This window comes from Lepisosteus platostomus, chromosome 18 (genome assembly GCF_059453375.1).
Source record: "Lepisosteus platostomus isolate fLepPlt1 chromosome 18, fLepPlt1.hap1, whole genome shotgun sequence".
Taxonomy (NCBI): Eukaryota; Metazoa; Chordata; class Actinopteri; order Semionotiformes; family Lepisosteidae; genus Lepisosteus; species Lepisosteus platostomus.
In genome coordinates, this window is record NC_142628.1 from 15188508 (window position 1) to 15216345 (window position 27838).

General features: G+C 46.9%; 1 protein-coding gene across 1 annotated transcript in view; it reads left to right on the forward strand.

Annotated features, from left to right (window-relative positions):
• The first annotated feature begins 3103 nt into the window (after positions 1-3103).
• LOC148645749 (otoancorin-like) overlaps positions 3104-27838 on the forward strand; it is a 28027-nt gene continuing 3292 nt past the window's right edge. The window contains exons 1-23 of the mRNA XM_088611457.1: positions 3104-3258; positions 6529-6640; positions 9461-9498; positions 10643-10803; positions 11220-11449; positions 12738-12844; positions 13874-14007; positions 14877-14979; positions 16083-16289; positions 16824-16994; positions 17554-17703; positions 18614-18669; positions 18799-18904; positions 19632-19744; positions 20265-20406; positions 21112-21308; positions 21928-22021; positions 23786-23957; positions 24328-24509; positions 25542-25685; positions 25772-25926; positions 26586-26722; positions 27221-27318. Coding sequence (XP_088467583.1) covers positions 6580-6640; positions 9461-9498; positions 10643-10803; positions 11220-11449; positions 12738-12844; positions 13874-14007; positions 14877-14979; positions 16083-16289; positions 16824-16994; positions 17554-17703; positions 18614-18669; positions 18799-18904; positions 19632-19744; positions 20265-20406; positions 21112-21308; positions 21928-22021; positions 23786-23957; positions 24328-24509; positions 25542-25685; positions 25772-25926; positions 26586-26722; positions 27221-27318 — 2958 coding nt within the window. The 5' untranslated portion in view covers positions 3104-3258; positions 6529-6579. The remainder of the gene's footprint in view (positions 3259-6528; positions 6641-9460; positions 9499-10642; positions 10804-11219; positions 11450-12737; positions 12845-13873; positions 14008-14876; positions 14980-16082; positions 16290-16823; positions 16995-17553; positions 17704-18613; positions 18670-18798; positions 18905-19631; positions 19745-20264; positions 20407-21111; positions 21309-21927; positions 22022-23785; positions 23958-24327; positions 24510-25541; positions 25686-25771; positions 25927-26585; positions 26723-27220; positions 27319-27838) is intronic.

Consider the following 27838-nt stretch of genomic DNA (forward strand, 5'->3'; position numbering starts at 1 on the left):
CTCTCTATACTCTCTACTCTACATTACCAGTAGAATCCTTTGAGTAGCTGGAGCCCTGCTGAATTAGGGACAGGGCAGGATCCTTGTGTGACAGGGCACTAGTCTTGCGCTGGGCACCAGTTAACCCAGCCAGAGCACCCAGGGAGAACCCACAAGCTCCACACAGAACACATTCCAGTCTGGGACTCACACTGTGGACCCAAGAACTGCGAGGCAGCAGAGATTATCACCTCTGCCACCCAGCCTCCAATGAGGAGCACGCGAGGCAGTATGTGCAATAGGTTTACACTGAATTGTCAAAATGTCGACATGAAACTGGAGAACCCCAGAGCCCCTGGATCAGTGGACTTGGGAATGAGACAGAAGTCATTTGGGAACCACTCCTGTGAGGCTGATGCCCATGAGATATGAGGACTGCTCAGTCAGCAGCAGCAGCGGGAGACTTCTAGATAAAGTCGGGCTGATATTTATCGGCTTCTATCTTATTTTTCATTCCAGTGCTCACTTCTCAAGTCCCTGTGGACTGCTCTGAGGCCGTTCCTGGGGTGTCCGGTCGTGTCAGTCAGCTTCAGGTCAGAAGCCGTGCGCCCCACTATGGGCACCCTTGCTCGGGACGCAGCCTGAGAGACAGAGAGAGGCCCACTCAGGACACCAGGCGAGCTGTGCTTGCAGCAGGTGTGGGTAATCAAAGACAGCTGCTGATTCTAACTTGAGCTGTTATGCGCTAATTGCAAATTGGAGTTAGGTCTCCTAGGATACATACTTCACAGCTCACAAGGGTATTTATGTGTCTGCAGATTTTTTTCTTCTTTTCACAGCTCATTTTGGCAGTCCTCACCCTCATCTGGACAAGACTTTTTCATTGTTTTCATTTTTACCCAGCAGACATTTAATAATAATAATTCCTCACACTTATATACTGCTTTTCTGGACACTCCACTCGGAGCTCTTTACAGGTCATGGGGATCCCCTGCACCACCACCAGTGTGCAGCCCCACCTGGATGATGCTCCAGTCCTCTCACACACACCAGCTCTCAGTGGGGAGGAGAGCAGAGTGATGAAGCCAGTTCAGAGATGGGGGTTATTAGGAGGCCATGATTGATAAAGGCCAGGACACTGGGGTAACACCCCTACTCTTTTCGAGAAACACCCTGACATTTTTTAAGACTACCAAGACTCAGGACCCTGGTTTTATGTATCATTAGAAGGACAAAGCCTTTTTTTTACAGTATAGTGTCCCCGTCGCTATACTGGGGTATTAGGACCCACAGAGAGCACACAGATTTCTGTTGCTCTTTGATCATTAATGACCATATAGCTCTTTACACATAACAGAACCCATTTCATCAGCACTGCACTGATGATGCACTACAGGCATTCTCCCCTACTGCCCCAGGACACATCTGATCAGGCAGAGAAGTGCAACATTAGGTCACCAGTTGAATACAGTGTGCAAGCCCAAATTAAAATACACACCTGCTCTTCCCAGCACTGGGTTGTTTAATAATCCAGCAGTCAGGACCTTGGTTTAATTTCTGACTTAGACAGCGCCTCCTACAGCACACTGTCAGCTGTTGCCATACTGGTGTGTGTTGGTTTGGACATTCTGCACCAGGAAATAGCACCAGCTATCCACCAACTCCACTCACAGCAGCAAGCTGGCTCTCTCTGCTGAACTGAGAGATTAGGCTCAAGGTGATCATGCTACAGTCAGCTTCTGAAGATGCACGCTCAGATCCTAAAGATTATGTGTTTAAGATGATGTGGCGTACGCAGTCAGATCCTGTAGGAGGGTCTATTGAGAGTCCTGGGGGAGGGATCAGTTACATCTCCTTCCTCTAAACTAAATAGCAGCCTCAGTGATTGACAGGCATCACTCTGACTGATCTGAAGTCATGACATCACTGTAATGTGGGGGGGTGGAGGGGTGGAGGGGTTCACCTTCTGAAGTGTTTTTGAGCCCCTGACCCTCACAGCCCAGCCGAACTGTGGATCTTCCACACCTGTGGCCCTGTTCCACCAGGAGTCTGTACACTTAACACTCTTCTGGGTCTATCCAGAGGCTGCCTTCAGTTCTGCACTGAGAGCGTATCTTCCAGGACAGCTCCATCCTGGTCTAACAGGACAGAAGTGAGTCCTGGTTAGGTTCCAAAGAATTCCACCAGATCTGCTTGTCCTGTGGGCGCTGAGGTCATGTGGAAGGCGTGCCTGTGGACCTTTAGAAAATAATCCTTGGGTGTGAGTTTCAGGCTGCCTGTCTGAGTGTCCGGGTTAGGACCCTGTGTGTTAGCACCCTTGGACGAAATGCCCACAATCCCGTGTGATCTCTGTGTGACGTCCAGTTTAACCAGGTTGCCCTTTTCCGGAGAGCATGAAATGGCATCCTGACTCTTCTGTGTTGTGGCTTCCAGTCTGCAAGGCCGTGTGAGAGACGAGAAACGAACAGAGTGTGAAGCACAGAGGAGAAGTAGGAAAAGGTCACTTTCCAAAAGAGAAGTAAAAAAAAAGAAGAACGTTTTTGATTCTATTGTTGTCATTTCTTGAAAGGTCCCCAATTAATTTCCTCATAATTTGTGGGGTGGTCCTTCTATTTTTTTCCACAAACAACGTAAGACAGGATTTATTTGAGATTTTTTGCTTTATTGCAGCTCACCAAGGTTAAAAAAAACAGATCGCCGTATATTTCCGTGGTCAATTTTCAAGCTCATGTTAACCTCGGCCTCAGATTATTGCCACATATACCACATAATGACTTTGTTTGCATGGATTATGTCAATATGTTTCTACTGTCATATGATACGGGGAAACATTATGATTATGTGCTCCGAAACAGAAGATCAGAGAAAAAGAGATAGGCTTCAGTCCAAGTCTTTTTGTTGGAATATGTGATCAAGTTAAGAATGGGATCTGTTTAAACAATCTGTCCCAGGCAAAAGAGCCCTAATGGCTTAAGCAGAGTGGACAGACGGGTTTCTGAACAGCCCTTCCCAGCCGGTTCCCTGAAAGAGGTTTCGCCCACCAGTGCGTTTTCAGGTTGGGACGGGCCGAAAACAAACTTTCAGGGCTGGACATGAAACGCAGGAAGGAAGGTGGAGGGTGACTCTGAGAGACAGCCTGTGGGACACAGGGCACACGAGCTGCCAGTGAAAATCAGGGGGAGGGCGCAGCACACACCCACATCCCGATATATAGGCAGGTTGAGAAACATCTGCCCCAGCCCGACACAACCACCTCTGCAGGGCTGAACACACACGCAGGTAAGACCTCCTTTCAGTCAGCTACTCTCACAGCAGCACAGAGCTTTGCATGCATGAGCCAGTCTCTGCACAGGCAGAGACCACCCCCAGGGGCGCGGAGCTCGAACCCAGGGCCCGCAGACACAGCAGGAGGGGGTGCTCAGACTCGGCTCTGGCAAAGGGGCAAGTTTGGGGCAGCTTTCAGAGTGCAAAGTGTCAAACCTGTTACTGAAGCGAACAACTGCTTGCTAGCATCTGTTCTTTCTAGATTTCTGAAGAATTGTGAAGTGTGCAATGTACAGTTATACTATTCTGTATCTGTAAATCGTACAATATACAACTATATATAAATATAATTACTTATACCTGAGTTATAGGGCAGAAAGTGTACAGTCACCTACTGTGATCTTGGCAGAGGTGGAGGACTTGCTCCGTTACTTTTTATGGATTATTAGACGCCTTATACAGTTTCTGGAACAGTATTTAAAAAAATGACATTTCTTTCATTGAATTTATCCAGCCCACTACAAAAAATGAAACTATTGTTTTGATTCAAGCGAGAACAAAAAATAACTGATAAACATAGATAACTCATTATTGCGCAAAAATGTGGAGCCGAAAAAGGTGAGGCTTTGAGAGTGGATACGATTGAAGTCTTAAATGCCTTTGCAAGTAGGTTGACAAATCCCATGAAAAAAAAATGTGTTCTGATTTAGATTTTATGGGTGCTGGGATAGAATTTTAAATAATTATATTTTAAAATAACGCAAGTCTAGTTTGATCCGTAGTTGATCTTTTTCTCCCCTGCAGAATAATTATTCCTTTTGTACTGTTCCCCTCACAGCGTGATACCTGTCGTAGCCGAACTTTGAAATATTTTAAAGCCATTTCAGGCCTAAAATTGCAGTGTCCTAAAATATGAATAAACAAGAAATGTTTATTTCCGATGGACTCTCAAAGACGCCATAGGCAGAAATGAGATGAAATGCTGAAGACAAAGGGAGACCTGTACATGCCAATTGAACCTGCGGTGTTTTATTATTCTTGAAATCCTTGCAGGCTGAAACCCAGTGTGAGCAGCTCTGCCTTCTTATCTCTGACATTGTGCAACCATGCCCTTAGCGAGTTGTACCGTTGGTCTTGTACAAACTTGTTGTGTGTAAGGCACCTTGTCTGAGCATTTGGGAAATGCCTTCAAGTCCATACAGGACCACTATAATACTTCCACCTGTTGAGTCATCTCTGCCAAAAGGGTGTATACAGTATATCTAATTCATGGCTAAATGTCACTGTACCTGTGTCCAGACCTTCATAAAGTTACCATTGTAAGAAAGGGAAGACTCCTGCCCTTAAGGTGCACAGTTCAATAAGTCTCACAACCCTGGAGATGTGTACAGTTTGCAGTCAGCCTGAGACGTATTTAGGGACCGTCCCAGACACTTTCATAAATCTAAATGGCTTTTGCAACTGTGCTAAAACACAACTGTTAATGGAAAGACAGACAGGACTAGGAGAACAGCTTTGTGAAAATGCCTGTGTTAGAAACTGACACGAAATAGCGACTCCCCCTCCTCACACGGCCGTCTGCTTTAAAACCTTCTGGACAGAGTGCTTCTCCAACAGAAAACTTGAGCGGCAGTCCTCGTCTTTTGACTCTGCGGAAACAGACAGCTTTGACATTAGTCCAGCACGGGCTCAGAGGGAGCGTCACGGATAGTTTGCCCACAGAGTAACACCATCGTCCGTTTCTGTCACGAAAACACAGGCGGTTTATGAAGGTACTGTAGCTGGGGGGCTCAGTGGCTGATTGCAAGCAGTGCTTGTGGACGATGAGGGGCTCCGCGCCTTAAAACAGAAGATGCTCTGGCTCTTACAGAGGTAGGAGCACACTGCCCGAGCACCTCCTCTGTGCGAACACAGGGAACACGTTCCTGTTATTCCATCTGTCCCAACTATTTCTGCATACCACACTTTGAAAACCTTTGGGGAAGAAGAGAAGACTTCCGGACATAAGCAAAACTTGGAAAATTCTGCCAGGATGGAGATTTAAGGAGTAAAAAGGAGGACATGTCTAGGGAAACCTGGACGTATGGTCCCCCCACTGCTGGGAGTAACTCAGATGAAACACCGGTCTGCACAAACTGTCCCACAAGTTGCCTAATAGAATGCGTGGGGTGGATAATTGAGCCCAATTGCTGTTTTTTTGTTTCCTCCCACACTAGAAAACAGTTTGAGGTGATTCACACGGTTATAAAAAGCTATTTCACAATGGTCTCAACAGTCACGGGAATGGGGTGGGTGCTCTTGAGGCAGGTATGGCGCAGTGTGTCTCTGTTGTTTTTTTGAATCGTTGTCTTTTTTTTTGGTTAACAAATATTGACACTACTTTTAAACTCCTGACCTCTCCCCATTAGCTTTGCCATAGACTTTTGAGGGAAGCAGCCTTTGTTGTCGTTACCTGAGCTCCGTTTCCATGGTGCCTCACGCATAAAGTGCATGTTTTGTTGTGATTCATCCCATCCCATCGTCCACGCTGATGGGACAGAGCTGGTGTCCCTTCGCTGTCACGATTGAAATAAATGCTCAATGGACAAACCCCCCCCCAAATAAAAGCGACTTCTCGCTAGGGTTTTGTTAGACTTCCTTTCCTCTTTCATATTTACGGTACATGGACGTCTTCTTGAGCACTGTCATCAACGTTTTTTCGCAATCAGTTCAAAACCTCTCGACATGCTGGAAAACTCCTCACATATTTCTCTGTCTGGCAGGTTTTCTCAAAGATTCCCCTCCAGAGACCGTGACAATTTGGAATTTTGTTTTTTCAAAACCTAAAATGATGAAAAACTCGGAAATACCATCACAGGACACGTTTTTTAACAAAACTGTAAAGGGACACATAAAGCTGTAGTTACTGCAGGTAGAATTCCTTAATAAAATATAAACCTACACTAGAGCTGAACACAGAGTGTTTGTTCAGTTTGTCTGCATTAAAATAGTGTGGATAACCCTAGACTCAGCATGCAAATGCTGACGTCTCACCCACATCTCACATCTCCTCTTTTTTTTTTGCAAAACGTTGATTTTTTCATTGCTTACCTAATTTCCTTCACTAGTTTTGTCCATGGAAATCATTGCAACTAGTGGAGATGCAAAGTCTCTTCTCCTTTCTAGAATATTTTCTGTGAAAGTGGAGGTGAGAGATTATTATGTAAAGTTAACCAAACTCTGTGCAGGCCTACTATGCAAACAAAGCGCTGGGTATCTCAGACTGCACGCTATTTCTTTTTGTAGGCTTCAGGCAAACCCAGGCAGGATCAGGAAAGTGATTGACGTTTTCCAGAGATGGGCAAATCACCGGCACTCCTCTCCCTGATCTGTTTCTTCCTGTTAGGATCGTCACTTGGTAAGCTCACCAGTGTCTTTGTTTTTTTCTTTCCTCCTTCTGTCAGTTTGACACACCGCGACAAGGAAAGAATTGTGCCCCCTTTCCACCAGGCTTTGAATCAGGCAATGCTGCACGTAGAATGTAAAACCGCAGTTCTGCACTCAGTGATGTCCACAACACAACTGAAGACACTTCACGGCCACATGAATGAAGTTTATACCATAAGTTCAGGAGGGGTAACAACAGACGAGTTCAATCAACCTCTGCTGTCCGCAATTCTTAATCAATCCTGATGTCATTTCCTTACCTAAAACATTATAAATACAACAGCACAGCATGGAGACAGGAGAGACACAACCTGTACTGTACTGCCACCTGACACCCACACAACAGCACAACAGCACAACACAACACAACACAGCACAGCATGGAGACAGGAGAGATACAACCGACACCCGCACAACAACACAACAGCACAACATAACACAGCACAGCGTGGAGACAGGAGAGACACGACCTGTACTGTACTGCCACCTGACACCCACACAACAGGACAACAGCACAACAACACAACACAGCACAGCATGGAGACAGGAGACCTGTCCCTGAACAGTTTAGCCATCAGCTAAGTGGGTTCAGCCCACTGTAACTAAAACACTTAATCAATTTTTCAATACGCTGAATTCTCGGGTGTTGTTATTCCTAATGAATCACAAGTGCATTAATCCCACATGTAACGACGTGACATTGTTTCTTATGCAACGGAAAGATTTTTAATGTGGAGCACAACTCCAGGTGTTCATACTGTACACTTATTGGTATCTCTATACGATCTGAATTTCCATTTTCCCGTCATGCATTTGATAGCTGTCACGGTTGGAGGCCCCTAAATGCGAGAACTGCTTTTGAACTTTGTAGCTGACTACACCACTTAGAAACAGGTTCGACGGGTTCTTTTTATCTCCCAGAACCAGCAGCTCGCCTGTAACGGTGCGTAGTTCAGGACCCTATGCAGACGGTATAGTCCGGAGGTGAGTGGAAAAGGGCTATTAATGTAAGGATGGCGAACAGGGGGCGGTGCCGACAGTGAACCCAGGTGCAAGAGGGGAAGCGCAGGCAAACGAGTCCAGAAACAGTCCGATGTAGGAAATCCGGGGCGCAGTCCGAAATCCAAACCCAGGAAATCCATTCAAGACAGAACGATCAAAAACAGGAACAGGGACATGGGACACCAGGTTTAAATAAAGAACGGAACAGTGGGGCAGGTGAACCGTGATAATGAAACTAACGCAAAAGGGTCGGAGCCCCCTCTAGAGGACGGATGGCGATTGTGACATCGCCCACAGAGCAGACAAGACTGTCACCCTCCATAATTGCCCTTTTTAGAACAGTCCATCCATCTACCCATCACACTGAACCCTTGACATAACTTATGCACGAGCACCATGGTCCCCAGTTACCCAAGAACCCAAGTCCCAGAGGAGCAGTGCAGCACTGCCCTTCTCCAGAAATTGCTCTGGTCGGTGCCCTGGAGTGTCTCTTTCTGCCCCACAGTGAGGAACCTCTGTCTCCTCCACCGGTGGTCCTGGCATCCTCTTCAGCCCCGGCCGGCCTGAGGAATTCATTTGAATTCAATTTATTTTTATATAGTGCCTTTCACAACAAGGTTGCCCCAAGGCACTTAACAATGCAAGTGACCAGACATGTTGTCAATCCAGAACAGAAAAGACCAGAAAACAACGGAGGAGAGGAACCAAAAACTCCTTAGTTAGGAGAAGAAGAAACCTCTAGGGGTCCAAGGAACAAGGTCCTGTGTGCTCTCCGCCTACCCTGACTTTTCTAAGAGTCCTCAGCTCGGTCCAGTTGTGCTCCTCAGATTTCTTCTCCATCTGTGTGTGAGCCTTCATGACTGGGGTGTTGGTCTTGGGCGTGCGCAGAGCTCACTGATCGGGGGGCGGGGGGGAGTTATCATACTGACTGTATGCCAGGCATTGCGGAGTGACATGGCTCCCTTGTTCTCTCCCTGCCCCAGGACACTGGCTCCGCACCACCACTCACCTCAGCGAGCCATGCCCCCTTACTGTATGGTAACTGAGCTACCCTGTGTCCTTCGGCCCTTGTAAAACCTCATCACCTGCCCCACCGTCTGCATTAGGAAGACCTTAGATATGGGGCGATGCTCAAGCCACAAAGACAAACTCCTTCCCTTGACACTGACCACCACTTGCAACTTAAAGTCAGAATAGTCCTCTTGCACCACACTCAGATTCTCTCGCCCTGACTCAACAGCTGGCTTAGCGAGACCAGCTCTGAGCTACTGCTCTCACATTGTTATTGTATTTCGCAACGTTTAAACACATTGGTGTGGGGCCTGCAGTGTTTTAGGCAAGACGTTCGGTTGAGCTTTCCATGCCTCGTCATCAGATTTCCCATGATTCTCTGCATTTCTACCTTTCTACAAAATGCGTTTCTACATTGCTGTACGCTGTTTGGCTACTGTGCCAACAGCGAAGCTGTACATGCAAAATTCAAACTAAGCTAAAAACAGACCAAACAAACCACATTCAAATGCTTCCATGGAAAGTATATTTAAGGAGATCGAGGGGGATCTGAATGCGGCCCTATCTGGTTTTGAAATCTTAAAACGGAAGACAAAACAAGCAGGGATTTTTGGTGTAGCTTTGGACTGCATTTGCATTCTTCGGGAAGCAAGAGGAGATGAGTGAAGAGAGCCATGCAGCGTGCCGGGTGCTCACATCTGAAAATCGGAATTTTTTGGGCAAGCTGTGATGTTTGGCAGGGTGTGAAGTGTTTTTTGTTTTTCCCCTCTGTTCCCAGGTCAGTCATCCAGCGGGCAAGGAAAAGGAGAAGGAAAGGTAAAGCCCTCTCACTTTTTATGAGTGCAAATAAAGTATCTCAGGAAATGCTGATCCTTTCACTGCACTGGAGCAACAAGTGAGCCTGTGTCAGATAAAAATATACCATTTGCTTCTGAAAGCCCAGTTACTAATATGAATAAATATCAGGTGCCTCTATTATTTTCCTTCCTCCTTCTGTCAGTCTGCTGTAAATCCAGTTGTGGTGCAATTCCAGACTTATCTCCAGATTTACTTTTCCCACTGAGGCTTCCTGATAAAACAGCAATCCTGCTTGTCCCCCTGGGAGCACGCCAGCTCCTAACAACGTGCTCAAGGTTAGTACGGACAGGTGCACGTATGGGAAACACTTACGAAGATGAGAGCTCTCAGGTTTTTCAACTCGAGACGGGTTGATCCCCGTGGCTCAGGCCTTGCGGGGTCATGTGACTGGGGGTCTCCTGAGCAGCGATGCGCAGTTGGCTGAAGGCTGCAGGGGTGATGTTGAACCTACTCGGGCAGGGTCCTGGAGATTTGCGATAGTGCAATAGTGACTCCTTTGAGGTCCCAGGTGCCCGTAGACTGGCAGGGAAACTGAGCATTGCACAGCCGATGCCTCTCCCGAACCTGCAGGTTCCTGTTCTCTCACTGAAGGGCACAGGGGATATAATCGGAAACTGAACTGCTTAAAGCAATAGGCAGTTCCAACTTTTTTTTTTTTTAAATGTTAGAGGCAAAGTTCGGTGTTTCGAGTCATGAGATCAAAACAGGTTATGCACTGCTGAAGACCATAGGTGGCCTGACAAGTCCCGTCTAAATGCAGTTCAGCCCTCCTGCCCCAGTTGAATCTTCGTCATACATAACCTCCCCATAATGCACAGCATGAACATGTGAGGCTCCAGGAATCTTCTGCCTGTGGTGACTGTCAGATGTTGGCCTGCTCCAGTTGCGCTGTCAGTCTGGACATATACCGTACAGCAGTCTATAGCTGGGGATTGCAGTTGCCTCTATGGATCGCAGACCGAAACGTGCTCTGGTGTGGGGGTGTATGTCCCCTCATGACCCCTGCCCATGCTGGCTCACCTTCCACTCTGCGATGTCAAAAACAATTTCTACAAGCGGTTGACCCATTCTGGTCCTGACCCACGTCTCCTTTTCCCGCTAGGGCAAGTGCACAGGCTGGGAGACCAAGCTTGCTGGAATGCTGACGGCGCCCACAGACTTCCCACAATTCCTCAAGGATAATGCTCAGAACCTTCCCAAGCTGTCGAGCTCCTGCGTGACGTCGTTCAACGCGTCGGCTAACCTCACCGCTGTGACTGAACTGTAAGAAGAGATGAGACTATTCCCATTCCTAACAGACTGACCAAGACAGCCAAGATGTTTCTCTTTCTTTCAGTTTAGCTTCTTGACAAGGCAGTGAGAACTTCAAACAGTCAATGACCGTTTATTTTATGCAGTGTTAACCTACTGGGCTTTGCATAGACAGAGATTCGTGGGGCCATACACCATGCAATAGTAAAAAATAATAATCAAATGACAAATAATTGTAAAATAACCATTAAGAATTGCAATTTGTACTAAGATTACCAACCCATAAATCTATTATGAATATAAGCTTCATTCATGTTAAGAAGTGATAATTCTACAACACTAATCTATGGCATTATCCTTAGTCTCTGGTTTGGAAGGAAGTTGAACCAGTTAATGGATTGCAGCTGAACTGTGTTTCTTCCATCTAGAATGAAAGTCTTGAACGTGCTCTATGACCAGCTGAATGAGGGCACAAGAAAGGCTGTTTATATGTGGGTGGAGACCGTCTTCATGAGCTACCAGGCCAAGAAGCTGGTGAAGCCAGAGGCCACTGTGAACCCTAACCAGCTGAAGCCCGGGGTAACTGCAAAACCTGATAATTCAAATAATCCCTCTAAGGCCAACGAGAAAGACCAGCAGTCTAGCGCCAGTGGCCAGGGTAAGCTAACTCTGCGTCTTGTGCAGTCACACCCCGAATTCAAACTGCTCTCCCGGACACTGCCGTCAACCACAGAGATCACCATGCTAGAATGTCAGCCCCTTGGTACACTCTTTTGGAAGATGTCTTCCAAAAGACTTGTTTTACATTAGTGTGCTTGGCTGGGATCATCTGGTCACAAACAGGCTATTTTGGCTTCTTTGCATATTCAACGACATTTAAACAAAAGGAAGGGGGCAGTGCAGTATAGTGGAGTATAGTCTCTGACTGTTGAGTTGCAGGTTCGAGTCCCTACTGCAGACACTGCTCCTGTGCCTTGAGTGAGGTTCTTTTGATCCAGCTGCTCCCAGCTGTATGTACCAGTGGGGACCATCAGTGCTGGGGGCTCACTCCGTTGATGAACCCCACGTCTCAGCCAGGAGTGAAGGCATGTCTTCCCCGATCACTTCACACCTAGAACCCAGGCTGAGCTCTGAGCTACCGCGTGTGGCTTGAATGGAATTACCCACCTGCCCTAAACAAAAGAACCTCCATAGCCCTCCACGTCTTCCACAGGCTATTCTGAGCGGCACTCAACACTGAAAACACTAAAAGTCACCATTAAAATGACACACACCTCTGCAGGTTTCAGTCCAACTGATTAGCATGAGCGTGGAGTTCAGAATGTGTTCATAACACCTTTTAGGGAAGCAGATGGGCGACAGCTGTGGCACACGATGTGCACGACATGAGCGGGTGACTGATTCTGATGTTACTTGTCACGGATGTCGGAAGGGACAATCCGTGGAATGGCAGGAAAGCGAAGAGACCCTATGCGTAGCGGCGAGACGGGGGTTAGCCCCGGGCTCAGCTGTTCAGGAAATGCCATATAGAAACCTATGCCCTCAAGTACCGGACGTGGGGCGACCTGGTGCTAGGCGGGTTTCAGGACATCCGAACGTCAATGCTGAGCGAAGGGGAATGAAAGACCCAGAAATATATAGCCCCAGAGAGAGAGAAACACCGGAAGGACAGCAAAGCACTGGAAACAAGAGATAGGACAGAGAAGGAGCGCCCTCTGGCTGCAGAGGGCGTGACATTACTGGGGTTGTCAGCACTTCTGCTTTTGAATGTTTGAACTGCTTAGCATAGTAAAAGTGTAAGAAGGTGAGACCATGGTTAAAGTAAGTGCCAGACATGGTAAAACCATGAAAGAAACAAGCAGAAAGAGGCCGGCAGCAGTGTGGAAATACAGGGGGCCCCAGAGTCGTGTTTTGCAATGTTTCTCAAACAGGTTATAATTCTGCAGGTAGAACCAGCTGGATCACAGCAGAGGTTCTTGAGATACTGGGACGTTTTACTCTACAGGCTCCCATGTCCACCCTGAAGGACATCACAGGGAACAGCACTAGCCCAGTAAGTGACCGGCTGTTCAGTCACCACACCTCCCACAGCCCAGTAAGAAGGCATTAAGCTCAGGAAATAGACAAGGGGGGTGTCTAAATGAGAGGCCTGAGGTTACACTGTCAATAAACTACAGCCATGGAACTTGGAACAGCTTGAAGTTATTTCCCCGAACAATTTCACAGGACTTATGTATGCAAGTCTTTTGCTCACTATACTTTCATATCAACCCTTTCATTGCAACTCATAATGTGCCTCTGCTGTTAAATATTTGTCTGGATTGACTATTAAAGGGTTAGAAAATAGCTGCACGCAGTTCCTTCATTGACAGATAAATAGAACACCCTTGCTTATTAAGGTGAAAGTTAAGAGCAGCCATCCAAATGAATTATGGGTAATGTGATGCCATGTGGGGAGACATATAGCAGAGGCACAGGCTTTAGGTGGGTTCTTTACCAAAGACACACCCCAACAGAGGTTAAACTGAACTTTATAGGAAACCAAATACGTTACCGTCTTTATTTCCAGCTTAGCAACAACATATTCTGACCCAGGTTGCTAATATGAGAACTTGTAGAGTTATTATATTAGCTTGTGCCTTAGCACAGCGGCTTGTTTTCAATCCTGGTGCGGTAACACAGCAACTGGTCTTCAGCCTGGAGGCTTGTGTTATAGCCAAGAGGTTGGAATCTTCAGTCGATGACAGTGAATTGCACTAGCGTAGCAGCTAGTGTTATAATACAACAGCTGGCACAGTGGTCCTGTAGTTCCAAAATCTTCCAAGTCTTGTTCCAATTTCTACTGCCATGCACTCATCCTCACCTCCTGGTTCGGTGCTCAATTTATGAGGGCTATAATAGGGTGCACAGGGTGCATATCAACTAAAGTTAAAATTTACCTTCTGAACAAATGAGAAACCCCGGATCCTCAGGCTTAAATGTGTATCAATACATACAATTATATCCCATTGGTTTCAGCTACTCAGGTGAATCAAGACTTTCAGACTGCTGATTTTTTATACCTGGAACTTTGTTCTTTCAGATCTGTCAGCTGTATAATAACGGTTCAAAGATCTGGGATACTCTGTATGATCTGAATGATGCACAGGCGAATCTCTTCATAAGCGGGCTGGATAAATGCAAGATTGACATTGCCAATGAAACTGTATTTTCAAGGTCAGTTGCTTGTTATTATTTGGTACTGTGCTGTAGACATAACTTTGTAACAATTTTGCAAATAGTAGTGGTTTTACAGATAATAAAACCAATATCAATCATAAGTGTGCAGTGCTGCATTTCATTTTCATAAAAAGAAATACTTCGGAGTATTAGTATTATTAAATACCAAATATAGATAGATAGATAATACTTTATTAATCCCGTAGGGAAATTGATGTGTTACAGCACTCCAGCCCAAGACAAGCAAAACAGACATCAGAATAGTTATAAAACAAAAGACAACAAAATAAATAAAAATAATTAAATACATAGGTGTGTGCAAAATGTGCTGATCATAGTCACTGTAAAAACAATAAAACATGTGCAAAATGTGCATAGGTTTATACAGACTGATTGTCCCAAAAGTACAATGAAGTAAACATGCTGTCCATAGAGGAGCAAATGAAGGGCTAACAGTCCTAGCCTAGGGCAGCGTCATACACCCTGACAGCCGCCGGGAGGAAAGACCTGCGGAAACGTTCCCTTGAACACCGTAGCTGGAGCAGTCTGTTGCTAAATGTGCTCCGCTGCCCAGTAACAGTCCCATGAAGCGGCTGAGAGGTGTTGTTCATGATGGCTGTGAGCTTGGTCAGCATTCTCCTGACCAAGCATATGTGCATAACACATATGCACCAATGTGTTAATTGCATGTAAATTTAAAGCAGACCTACATTATGGAGCAAATGGGAAACTCAGGTGTTCTTTTTATCTGGAAATGATACATGGGAATTCATTCCTGTTTTTTGGATGCTACACTGGAAACAGAACAAACAGGATGACACAACAGCATGTCGACTGTGGTGACTTCCCTCTTTATTTCTCTGCAGGCTGGGCCAGCTCACCTGCTTCTTCGGTCAGATCGCCAACAGAATTAAAGCCGTCAATGCCTTGATCGCCAAGCTGCAGAACTGCACAGGCAACGTGAAGGATGTAAGTGTGGTGCTTCCTGTGGGTCTGAGCATGAGGGCGCAGCTGACGTGACGCTTGTGTGTGCTCAAAACAGAGTGGCAGCAGATTCAACACAAACCCTCTGTAACGTAAACGTTCTTTCAGGACCCTATGCAGACGACACAATCCAGGGTAGAGTGAGGAAAACACGGGGGGAAAAGCATGCGGGGGTCAGGAATGAAAACAGGGGGCGTGTCCCTGGTGCGCTGGTGTTTGGGGGAGGTGTGGCCGAGGCAAACTGTCCAGAAGTGAGTCCAAGGGGGAATCCGAGACGAGGCAAAAGTCCAAAGCCAGGTGGTCCATCCAAGACAAGCGGGATTAAAAACAGGAACCGGGTCGGGACTGGCACAGGAACAGGAACTAAAAACTTGACGGGACCAGGCGCTTCCAGGTCCCAGACTCGCCTGGTACAGGAACCAGAGCAGAGCCCGGAATGGAGTGAGCGCCTGGCTTTTAAGGTGGACTGAAAAGGGGGCTGGAACAGGGAGCAGGTGCGGGAGATGAGTAAAAAACAAGGAAGGGCTGGAGCGTCCTTAAGAGGAAGGGTTTACGAACGTGACACGCTCTTCTTCTTCTTCAAAACTCAAAGGGATTCTGCATCTTCATGGAACAGTTTTAGTATGTTTGGCACCACGAGCTAACATCACCAAAGGTTTACTTTCCAGAGTAATTGAAACCTGCTGCTGCTGAGCTGAACACTTTTAATTGCAGTGACCCATGTTTTATGTCCCTTGAGATAAAAAAGCAGTGCAAGCCATTCTCTGTCCTCTCAAATTAGACTTGCTTTGCCTTGTGCCACATGTGTCCTTCATCACCACTATATTCCAATGTACTCCTGCGTCACCAGTAAAAATTAAATATGGCAGTCTTGTGAGTCACATGTGAGACAAAGGCAGAGGGTGCTTGTCAGTGGCACCGTGCCTGGCTACTTCTTTCTGGTGTCGAGTAATCCAGCATTAAAATCTTCTTAGCTAGTGTGAAATTGAAGTTTTCTGGTAAAGAGCTATATTTTCTCTTGCTCTTGCTTTCCTGTCAACCTGTTCTAAACAGGGTGAATCAGGTGTTAACACTCCTGTTCCTCCCAGGTCTACCAGAAACTCCTGAAGTCAGTGGATGCCAAGAACATCTCAGCGGATGACCTGAAGAAGCTGGGACCTGCGGCCGCCGGTCTGGGTGTGAGCCAGCTGGGGATGATGTCCAAGGAGAAGGTGAAGGAGTCTCTGTCCGTGCTCAGGGACATCAAGGACTGGTCCAGCTCCCAGAAGAACGCCATACTGGATAAACTCGGAGAGGTGAACACAGAGAATGCACACAGTTTCGAAATCACGGCACGCATTCTGGAAAAGACAGTTTGAATGTGGAAAACCGAATCCATGCAAACTAGGATAAAAATGCGTGTTCTGATGAGAGCCCTAGATTACTAATGCAAGAATGCAGATGGATCATTTTGACATTTTTGCTTCCTAAACAATAAGCAAAGATTTTTAAAGGATGCAGACAACTGACACAACCTCGCTGCCTGATCTGATCAGATCCCAGAAAGCTGGTCCTGGTCAAAACTGGGATAGGAGACTTCTAAGGAAAACCAGGTTGCTACTTATGTGGTGTTGGTGGACCAATAGGTGCCGCTCTTCCTTCTGGTCTAAAGTAATTCCACTCCCATATGTAGAGCACTTTGAGATCCTTTGGAATGGAAAGTGCTATATAAATGCAAGGAATAATTATTTAAATATAAAATATTGTCTTGACATCTCTGGTGATCATATGTGGAAAATGCAGCAGTTTGCATTGAAACAATGAATATCAAATCTATCTGTGGCTTACAGGTAACTGGCAGCAATCTGACAGATCTGGGGTATTTGGCCAGTGCTCTCAAAACCACAACCATAAAGAAGATGAAGGGCAAGGACCTCCTGGAGGCCTTCAACAAATCCATGGAGGTCTCTGACTCCACCAACGCCATGAAGCCAGTCCAGAAGAAAGCGATTATACAAGAGGTACTGCAAACCAGACAAACCTATTCATGCTAGTGTCACCCATGTCGGTAGAGTGTCAGGTGATTCAATGATTTTTAATTTTTAACTGCCTTTTAAGCAATCCCAGAGTATCTACTGTATGTCGTATGTTATCCAGCTAGACCGAGTATTGTTTTACTGGGATAGTGTTATAGACCCAGCAAGCAGGGTAATATTAAATGTTTAGATCAAAAAATATGTCACACTTGTCACAGCCCTTTTCTTAAACATGAGAACATCAGATTGACCCTTCAAGCCAGTTTGGTCATATGTAGTTACTTATTTCAAAGCTCAAGTCATTTCTTGAAAGAAGCCACACTGGCAGTTTTGTTACCATACCTCCTGCGTAGGCAACAAAATTGGCAAAATTCTACGGGTCAAAATCTTTCAAACTGTTCTTTTTAGCAGCTGGAAATCAGCAAACATCTTGGTCAGCTAAGAGTCTTTTCTAGCTGGTTTCCGTAGCCGACTGTGAGTCTGACTTCCAAGCACAGAGCCAGAGATCCTTCGCCCCCGAAAAACATCTCTTTTTTGTCCCCAGGTGCTGAAGGAGAAGCTTATCAGCGAGGTTCTGAAAAACATCCCCCCTGGCCTGCTGTCTGCAATATCAGCCACCACCCTGAAGAACGCATCAGACACTAGCCTGTCACTTGACTTCCTCAATAAGTCCCTGCCTTGGAATAAAGGCCAGGTAAGAGGACCCGGCAACGCATCAGGTGGGGGATTGTAAGCACAGGAACAAGTAAAGGTTAACTCCACTGAAAAAAAATACAGTGTGTCAGCTGTTGAGGGTTCTTCAGAATGAAAAGTAATGTGTTAAACACACAGTACGAGCAGAATGCTCGTACTGACTTCAATCTCTGGTGTAGATGAATCGGATGTTAGTTGCAAATCCCCAAACCTGGCCACCGCCTGAAACGTGTTGTCTTACATAATAATTGTTTAAGTAGTTTATAACATGTTAATAGATTGTTAATAGACAGTTAATAGACAGTTTGTTAATAGACCGCTTGCGATGAGACCTAAAGTACAACACTTGACCCCTGCAGTCCTGTTGCAGTACCTGTTGATAAACATTTCTTACCCAGGGTCCCTGCTAAACAATAAGCCTTCATCAGTTAATGAGGGCAGCAAGCACGAGAAGGAATTTAATTGGAATAAAAAAGAACCTTGTTTTTTTTTTCAGTATAGCCCAGGCAATAAATAAAGCAGGTCACTGGGACCTTTTGATTTTGAATGAAATGTGATACTATAATATTGTATTCTGTGTTGTTAACCTGCATTCTCTGCCCTTTCTGTCTCCTTTTGTTTGCAAAAGAGTTTTTAAACTCTAGTGAGGAGGCCATCAATTGGAAAAATAGCATCAACGCAGGACATAGGAAGAGAAATACTTGCCACAGAAACAGTCAACTCACATTTCACATAAAATATCATAGGTCATTCATTCTGCTGCATTACAGTACATTTCATACAGATGAGGGCTTACAGAAAGGGTTCCTGTTACTGCCAGTCCAAACCCACGCTAGTGACTTCTTGAACAAGGTCTCCAGAAAGGGCTTCCTTCTCACTGCAGCCTGTTGACTGTTCCCTTCGCATTTCAGGCCTTAGTCATCATCAAGAAGATTATAAAGAGCCTGAAGAACAAGGAGGACCTCAGGTGAGCAGGGGTCGGTTTTGATGCCTCCTTGCAATTTTGTTCAGCTGCCTCTTCGCAGCTGTGACCAGAGCGCGATCGAGGACTTGACGTCACAGCTCCTGTTGCTGTGTTTCTGCTCTCGCCCTGCAGCATGCTGACCACTGCTGTGACTGGCTTAACCTGCGGCGACATCCGCAACATGTCCCTGGACAGCCTCCGGACCCTCGCTGGGAACGAGAACCTCACCCGCGACCAGGTACACATATTTTAGGATATTGGATATTGATTGAACTTGAACTCGAACTTTATTGCCACAATGGAACAATGCCATTGGTACAATGGAATTCTTACTTACAGAAAGTCTCTCGATTGTTAAAACAAGTGCGAAAGCACAAAGTGCAGACAGTGCATCAAGACAATATACAAACGAACAGTAGACAATGTAAAAGTAAACGAAGTAAACAGTTTGAATGTAAAAAAAGCCGATGTGTAAACAGTGACTGGAGATGTGCAATAAATAAATAAGAAATCCTAATGAGGTAGATGGTATAGGTGTGGTCCGAGGGGCATGGCCAAATGTGTTCACCCATCTCACTGCTTGTGGATAGAAGCTATTGAGGAATCAGCTATTGACTAAAAGAGGATGGTGCAGCACAGTGGCTAAGCCAACTGCCAGGTTGTAGGTTCAAGTCCCTGCTGCAGACTTTAGTGTTGTAACCTGAGAGAGATTCTCTACCCAAGCTGCTCCAGTCCTCCCGGCTCTATGAGTGTGCCGGCAGTTTTTTTTGGGGGGGGGGTCATTCGAGTAATGGACTGGTGTCCCATCCAGGAAGAGGGGTCACATGCTCTGTTCCTCAAACACCACAGAAACCAGGATGACCGACGGGCCACTGTGGTTCCAGCATGGACCGAAACCGTTTGTACTGAATAAAATGTCCCGATCGTGCATCGCTAACTCAGTGATGCTGCTCTCACCCCTGCAGGTTAACTGCGGAAGCAAAGTCTATTTCCAAACCCTGATGAAGGCCCAGAACTTTTCCACTTTAAATAACACTGACATCAGCCAGATACCTCCCAGCTTTCTACTCTACTCTCCGTAAGTGACCTTGCTGTCCAGTTCCTAGTGGAATACAATGTCCCAGTAGAGCTGATACCTAGGCCCTTCCTCTTTGTATGTAAGTGAAGGCCATTTAACAGATTCATGAACTCACAGCAAAAGCCCTGCTTCTTCATGTGTCGCAATAATACATTTCTGGTAGACTTCGGACTGGGTCCAGCTTCTTGCATGCATACAGAGAGCAGTGCACAAATGCATTTGGCCCTGCACCAAAGCAGAGTTCTGAAGAATTTGGAAAAATGCAACCGATTCGTCTCACAGACAGTTCAGAGAAACGGATCTTACAAAGCAAAAGGCAGTGAGGTGAAACTCGAGTGAGGGCTGCGTCTCCTCCAGAGTGTAGAGCACTCAGGAATCCTCCAAGATGTACAGCCTGTATTCCTGCAAGGGAATATTATTAGCAAACGGAGCTTGTATGCTTTTGACAAGCCATGCAGACGACAAGGATTTATTTGCCCAACTGTTTTCTCTCCCCTGACCCTCGGATCTGATGTCGCAGGAACTTCACAGACCTGATGAAGTGGAACGGCTCTTTCAGCTGCTCCTCTGTGGTGGCCGTGCTAGTCAAGGCCAACCCCCAGCTTCTCCCCATGAGCTCGGGGAGGAGAAGTGAAGCCCTGAAATACATCAAGACCTGCTGGGTGAGTTAGTCCTCACGCTTTGGGTCACCTTGTGTTTCTGATGAGGTGCATGAACACGGCCAGCATTTGGCTTGCAAATCATTCTCGGTGCTTCATAGTAAAAGCACTCTTTGCAGATGCATTAAGTCCAAGTTTAGTTTATGACGCCACTGTTGTGGGAATTCTTCATCAGAGGAGCGGGACACAGTCTTGTGCAGAGTCAGTTTTATTGAGCTCAATAAGTCCAACAACGCGCGCCGGGTCTGCCCCACAGAACCGACAAACTGCAAGGGATTCCCAGCTCTCATATACAGTCAGGAGAAAGTTTGTTCCACAATCTGAGTGCTTGTCCTGTTCTTTGATACGTAATTACTTCTTGTCCTGCTCTGTCTTGCTCTCGGTTCTGACCTTTGATAGGCAGCAGACATTGTCCCGTTTTGTCCTGTTTGTGGGTGTTGTTCCTGTCTTTTACTATGTAGCATTAAGCCACTGGTGCTGCCAGAGCAAGTCAGCTTTATGGCACCTTAGTGTAACTTTTGTTTGAGGCTAAATTAACAGACCCCATCAACACCTCTCACAATGTGCTTAAGTGGTGATACTTTGAAGCTGGATAAGTGAGATACATACATGCCCCACTTCACCACCCTTTATTGTTTTATCAATGCTGATCAATGGATTGTGTTGAAGAACTGGGGCAAGCTGTTAACTTTCTTTGCACATTTCCAGGGTATATCTGACACCAGAACTCTTACATCTGACCAAGTGGCAAACCTGGGTCTTGCCGTTTGTTTCTTCAACGCTGAGGACATCCAAAACCTCAACGACACAGTCTTTGTGATGGCTGTAAAAGCACTGGAGAAGTGTGGCAAATTCAAGCGAGAGGTCAAGGACAGCCTGGCGGCAAAGATAACGACTGTCTATGGGTAGGAACCTGCAGAACATGCACTGCCATGTGAAACCGTTTGTTTGTGAACGGGTATCTCCGTGCATTGTGTCCACACTGATATCTCAGCGAAGCATGGAGACAAGAATCCTGCTTGTTATAAACGATTTACACAGGTTAGGCCAAACACTATAGGAGTCAGAGTAACTGCATTCATTCGTTTCGCTGATGAAGTCTGCAAGCATCTCTTTTCACTCAGTAGTTGTGATCTACAAAAACGGATTAGTAGATAGCAGATAGTTGCCGCATATAAAGGTAAAATATTAGTTATTACCAGCACCAACCTTCACCATTCCCAGGGTGATTCGCCCAGCCCTGTGGGAACAAATGCAACTCCAGGCATCAGCCTGAAACAAATTTAAATTCATTGATCTGACCAATGGATTAATTGGCCCCAATAACAGCTTGCCCTAGATCAGACCTTAATTCATTATTCATTCAAAGATATCCTGTCAAATCTGAAGATTTGGAGTGCCTTTAGCACAGAGATGATGGTTGGTAGATTTAATTCTGTTTCATGAGGATTCAATGTTAATCGTTCTCAGCGGAACTTCGACATCAGCCTCATTTGAAATAAATTTCTCCCCCCCCCGTGGCAGAGACGCCTCAAACTGGACCTCCGATAATATCACTGAGCTCCGGTCCCTGCTGTCAGTGTTGGATAGGAGACAAATGAAAATGATCAAGACCTCGGTAAGGAGCTTTTGTATAACATGCAACCACACTGGAACGTCAAATGGAAACAAACCCTATTCACCATCTCCCATTAACATACCGTAGCTACACACATATTTTCCATATTCCCTCTTCAGAAAGGAAGGCCTGTGGCGAACGTATACAAGCAAATATATTTTACAAAGGCGGAGGTTCATTTTTATTTCCTTGCAAATCTGAAGAAAGTTTCTAGAGAATTCTGTGCCCAGTGCAATTTGGGCACTGAAGTACTAAATACATGAAGAAAAAAAATTAAAGCAGAGGTACATTTCCAAATAAAATTACTAGTGGTATAATGTTCACTATTTCCTTGAGGAAGCTCATATTTGAATGGTTGGCATGGTAACTGCTGATTTTCCTAGATTTACTTGAAAAGGCAGTTTTATTTCCAAAAGAAGGGTTAAAATAAGGAATACTGTATGTGCGCTCTGATCATGTAAAAGGTTCTTACACCACCAGGGCAGGATAAAAGCTATGAGTCCTAAAATCTGCATCATATTTTAAGTTAATAACGATAAAGTTTCAAAGTTCTATATCTAGCCACTAAGACTAAGCAGATTTGAAAAACAGCAGTGAAAAGCATGTTGTAATGCTTTTCCAAATCCCATCCCAGTCTACTCCGAAGGGAAGTTCATTACCTCATCCCTAACAAGGCTCTGATCAGAAGAGGGAAGAGAACACAGGCAGTACCCAGCCTACAGCTGCCTGCATGCACTACCATATACACAATGCGCCCAAAAAGGACATGTGCATCACAATATACTGTATACTGATGGAAAAAACAAACGCAACACCTCCTCCTCCACACTCTGGCCCTCCCGTCTGCGTGGGACAGGCTGAAGAGTAACTCATCCATGAAGAGGACCTGATGCCACTGCTGACCATCGCAGCCTCTGGCCCAAGCCAGTGGGGTGTGACGTCTAGGAGGTGTGAGCAGAGGGCCTCTGACAGGTCACCTTGCTCTAAGGCCAGCAGCATGGAGCCTCACTGTCCTGTCACTGATGTGGACATTGTGTCTGCCTGCAGTTTCAGCAGCAGTACGGGTGGCAGATCTGAAACCATCTCTCAGATGGACCAGTCTGATGTGTAGGTCCTGCTCTGGTGTGGTCACTCGAGGGCGACCGGGTCTTGGATGGTCATCTGCCCTACTGGTCTTCTGAAACCTCTGCAGTTGGGACACAGTGGAGCGGCTCACTCCATAGTGTCTGGCAACGCTGGCACATGACATGCCTGCCTGCAGCATGCCGATGGCCCTCTCCCTTGCTTCTGGTGCCATTCGAGGCATTATGGAATGCACAGAAAACTGACTAAGTGTGGCCTTTTTCTTGCAGTGACCTAAGCTTTGAATTAAGGCCTTTTCAAAGGTGACCTGGTCAGGCATTGTTCCACCTGGACCTTGTTGGGTAAAAGTGCACCTAACGAGCTTTCGTGTGATTGGCAAGTTGCAATGCCTCACTGCACAAGCTGTATTGCTGGTCCGAGGGCTTAAAACAAACTGACAACTTTTTGTGAGCATACGTAAGCTATAACTAGAGTATTCTCAACCAGAAAATGTTGCGTTTCTTTTTTCCATCAGTCTATTTTCACTTAATAAACCTAAGTTTGGAAAATTAGCTGGTGTTGGGAAAAATTGAGCAAATTAGGCACTGTAGCACTCTCAGTGTTGCAGCTAAAGTGAGCCCTGTAGCTGAAAGTGCTTCAGTACTCTGGTTTTAAAAAGCTGGCCCATGCTTTTTGCTTTAGTCTGAGATGGTGGACATCCTGAAAGGAATTCTCTCCAGCGTCACCAAACCAGTGGATTTCGTGCCCCCCGATCTTGACTTCACCCCCGATATGTCTGGCGTGACGGAGGCCTTCACCAACATGGTCCTGAATCCCTCGAACCAGACCAGTGCCCGCAGGAGAAGGAGAGAAGGTATGGGGTGATTAGACAATCAAAACAACCAGCACCCTTTCGTAAAACAGCAGTGCTCCTCACAGAAATATCCCCACATTGAGAAAAATATCTTTGATCTTATTGCCGAGTTCTCTAGGGAATGATCAGTTCAATCCTGACTGACACCTGGGATATGTAAGGGCCCTCCATCTGTGGAGCCTCGGCAGGGTTGCTGGTTATAAGTTACCAGCTGGTCAGCTGAGTGATCTCGAAACAAACTTAAAAGCCCAGTTGTGGTCCAGACTGGGAAATGATTTAATACAGATTACAGATGAGAGAAAGGTGCTGGTTTTATCCCTGATCCCCTCTCAGACAGAGTGTCCTTCCTGAGTGTTTATGTGTGTTCCAGCATGCACCACAGTTCCAACTGAAGACCAGATCCGCAAGCTGGGCGAAGGCAGTGTCGTCTTCAGTGCCAGTGACCTGAAGTGCATGACCACAGACACCTTCAAGAACACACTGGACATCCTGGGGTCACTGAAAGCCCTGAGCAAGGAGCAGCTGGACGCCCTAAAAGCCAAGGCTATAGAGGTCAGTTTGACAGACACTTGTGTGTCATCATAATCATAAAGCTTGACCACAATCCTACAGATTATAAAACATAAACAGGTGTAGGGATCTGGGAATGTCACAGTTATTTTCTTCAAACACTACTTCTGCCATGAATCGAACCAACGTATAAAATGCAAGGAATTATGATCATTATTATAGACCACAGAGAGTCAGGACCTCAGTTTTACATCTCATCCGAAGGACAGCGCCTGTTTACAGTATAGTGTCCTCGTCACTATACTGGGGCATCAGGACCCACAGACCGCAGGGTGAGCGCCCCCTGCTGGCCCCACTAACACCTCTTCCAGCAGCAACCTCAGCTTTTCCAGGAGTCTCCCATCCAGGTACTGACCAGGCTCACACCTGCTGAGCTTCAGTGGGCTACCAGCTGGGAGTTGCAGAGTGATATGGCTGCTGATAAAGATGTAAGATGTGTCCTAATGGCACAGGCTGCCACATCACTTTTCTTTTTTTCAGGACACAAGCTGTTACAGATATACAGTAGGTAAATAGCTCTTCCTGGGGCATAAATAAAGATTAAAAGTAAACAGGGGGTCTCCCTGCTTTCCGCTGTGCCCATTAATTCTTACTGACAGACAAAGGTGTCACTACACTACGCAGGCAAAGAATCCCATGACACACTGAAACGCTGTGAAAATAACAGCTGACGGAAATGCGCCTTGTCCCGTATCAGAGCATCTGGAAAGGATCAGAATCTACTAATCGCATATCCTGGACATTTTCCCTCGGCTTCCCCGGGACAACAAACGCAGAATACATCCAACACCCCATGGGCTTCACGGGATGTAATCAATCGGTGCAACACGAATAACAATACAATACAGCACAAAAAACGTTCAAGGGCGACACACATATGCTGTCAATACTGTGCTCTGAAGGGGCCCCAAACATTCGAGCTGAAAATAGAAATGGCACTCAGAATGGGTGACTCCTTAAAAGTGTTCATTGGTGCCTTTGGGTGATCAGTAATTCACACTTTATGTCCTAAAGGCATTTGGAAATGAAACCGTCAAGTACATCCCCAGCCTGAAGAGGATCGTGCTGGCTTTCAGCCTGGAAGATGTGGGCAAATACTTCGTTTCTCCGAACATCGACATGCTGGCGGCAGCGGGGGAGTACAGGGACTGGCTGAACGTGCGTAGTCGTCTCGGAGCGCTCTGCCTCTGCTGTAAAGGCCCGCTCGCGCGTAACTGATCGGCCCGTCTGTGGTGCCCTCGCAGGGGACGCTTCTGCTCCAGGCCCAGGCCATCGTGACCAACTTCCTGAAGAACTCCCCGGCGGCCTCGCTGGACAGTAGCAGCCTCGTGGGCCTGGGCTACTTCCTCTGCCTCTTCCCGCCCGAGCAGGTGAAAATGCTCAACGCCTCCGAGTTCAGGTGAGGCGCTGCCCAGCTTTCCGCGCCCTGCTGCCGCGTACGGATTGCCCTGGCTTCCTGTTCGGTACAGGAAGTACCCAATGCAAACAGCCAACTCGCACAACACTTCCACAACTTATTAGAATAACACAGGCCCTATAATTAATGCTATAATTAACACTCTGGCACTCAGGTAGTGGAAGAAGGCCACTGCCAGGACTATCACTGTGGCACGAACCGCCCTCCTCCTGCCTAGCCTTCCCTTTCTCGTCCCGTCTCTCTCTGATGGGGGGGGGGGTGTAGATAGATAGATAAGACTTTATTGACCCCGTAGGGAAATTGATGAGCCGTCATAACTCCGAGAGAAAAAGAAACACACAGAAACAAAAACAAAAGTAAATGATATTCCAAACTAAAACTAATGTAACTACCGGTAGCAGCAACAAAAAGCACACACAGATCACAAAGTACCTGGAGCTGCTGCAACAGGCTGCCGCCCTCACGGCGCCATATTGGAAATTGCTCAACGTAGTGGTAGTGGGTAGTGGTGACGCCCTCACTGTTTCGCCCTGTCCCACGCTGGGAGCCTCGCAAGGCCAGAGGCCGGTTCTCTGGCGCTGTGGCCCTAACCGTGTCGCCCCGTCTTCTTCCCTTCCTCCCCCTTGGCCCGATCTGCGCAGGAATGCGGCGAGGAGCATCGGGAAGCTGGGCTGCTCCAGCGGTTCCCTGGCGGCGCTGAAGGAGAAGGCCAAGGAAGCCTTCGGACCTGTGTCCAGCTGGTCCGAGGAGCTGCTGCAGGAGCTGGGCACCATTTTGGGTAAGAGCTTGGCCTCACGCTTACAGATATAGACCCTCCACTCAGAGCTCTTTACAGGTCATGGGGATCCCCTCCACCCCCACCAGTGTGCAGCCCCACCTGGATGATGCTCCAGTCCTCTCACACACACCAGCTCTCAGTGGGGAGGAGAGCAGAGTGATGAAGCCAGTTCAGAGACGGGGGTTATTAGGAGGCCATGACTGGTAAAGGCCAGGGGGCTCCCATTCACAGTATCAGAGCACAGCGAGTGGTACCCCTGTCACAGCATCAGAGCACAGGGAGGGGTACCCCTGTCAGAGGCTCAGAGCACAGGGAGGGGTACCCCTGTCAACCCTGTTGTCACAGCAACAGAGCACAGGGGAGGGGTGCCGCAACTCTGCAGGGAGGGCAGTAGACAGGGCGAAGAGGGTGGCGTCCAGCTGGAGTTCGTTAGTCTAATGAGGTAGCCATGGCTCACCTGTATAATGCACTGCCTCTGCGGCGTCCCATGTCTTCCAGCGGGCCTGAACACCAGTGAGATCTCCACACTGCCCGAGAGCGTGATGTCATACCTGACCCCACAGGCTGTCTCCCTCCTTTCCAAGAACGTCTTCAGTGTGAGTGACATCCTGCCCACCTCTCCGCTGCCCAGGATGAGTTGAAAGCATTTTGAAAAAGTATTTTTTCCAGGGGGAGGGTTGAACGTGCCTCCCGTTGTCGGTCGGTATCCGTGTTTTGTTGTTTTTTTCTCACGGCTGCTCAGACCCTCCTTCACAGGGTGGTGTGGTGGCACTGTGACTCAGGATCTGCACCTGTGGCCGGAAGGTTGCTGGTTCAAATCCTGTGGCCGGCAGAGGAATCCTACTCCACTGGGCCCCTGAGCAAGGCCCTTCACCCCAACTGCTCCAGGGGCGCTGTACAATGGCTGACCCTGCGCTCTGACCCCCAGCTTCTCTCCCTGTCTGTGTGTCTCATGGAGAGCAAGCTGGGGTCTGTGAAAAGACAAATTCCTCATGCAAGAAATTGTATAGGGACAATAAAGTGATCTTAATCTTAACTGTAACCTCTGCTGGGGTCTCCTGATCCCAGGTAACCTTTAAAAAAAAGGGGCGAAAAGGTTTACAATCGGGATGGGAA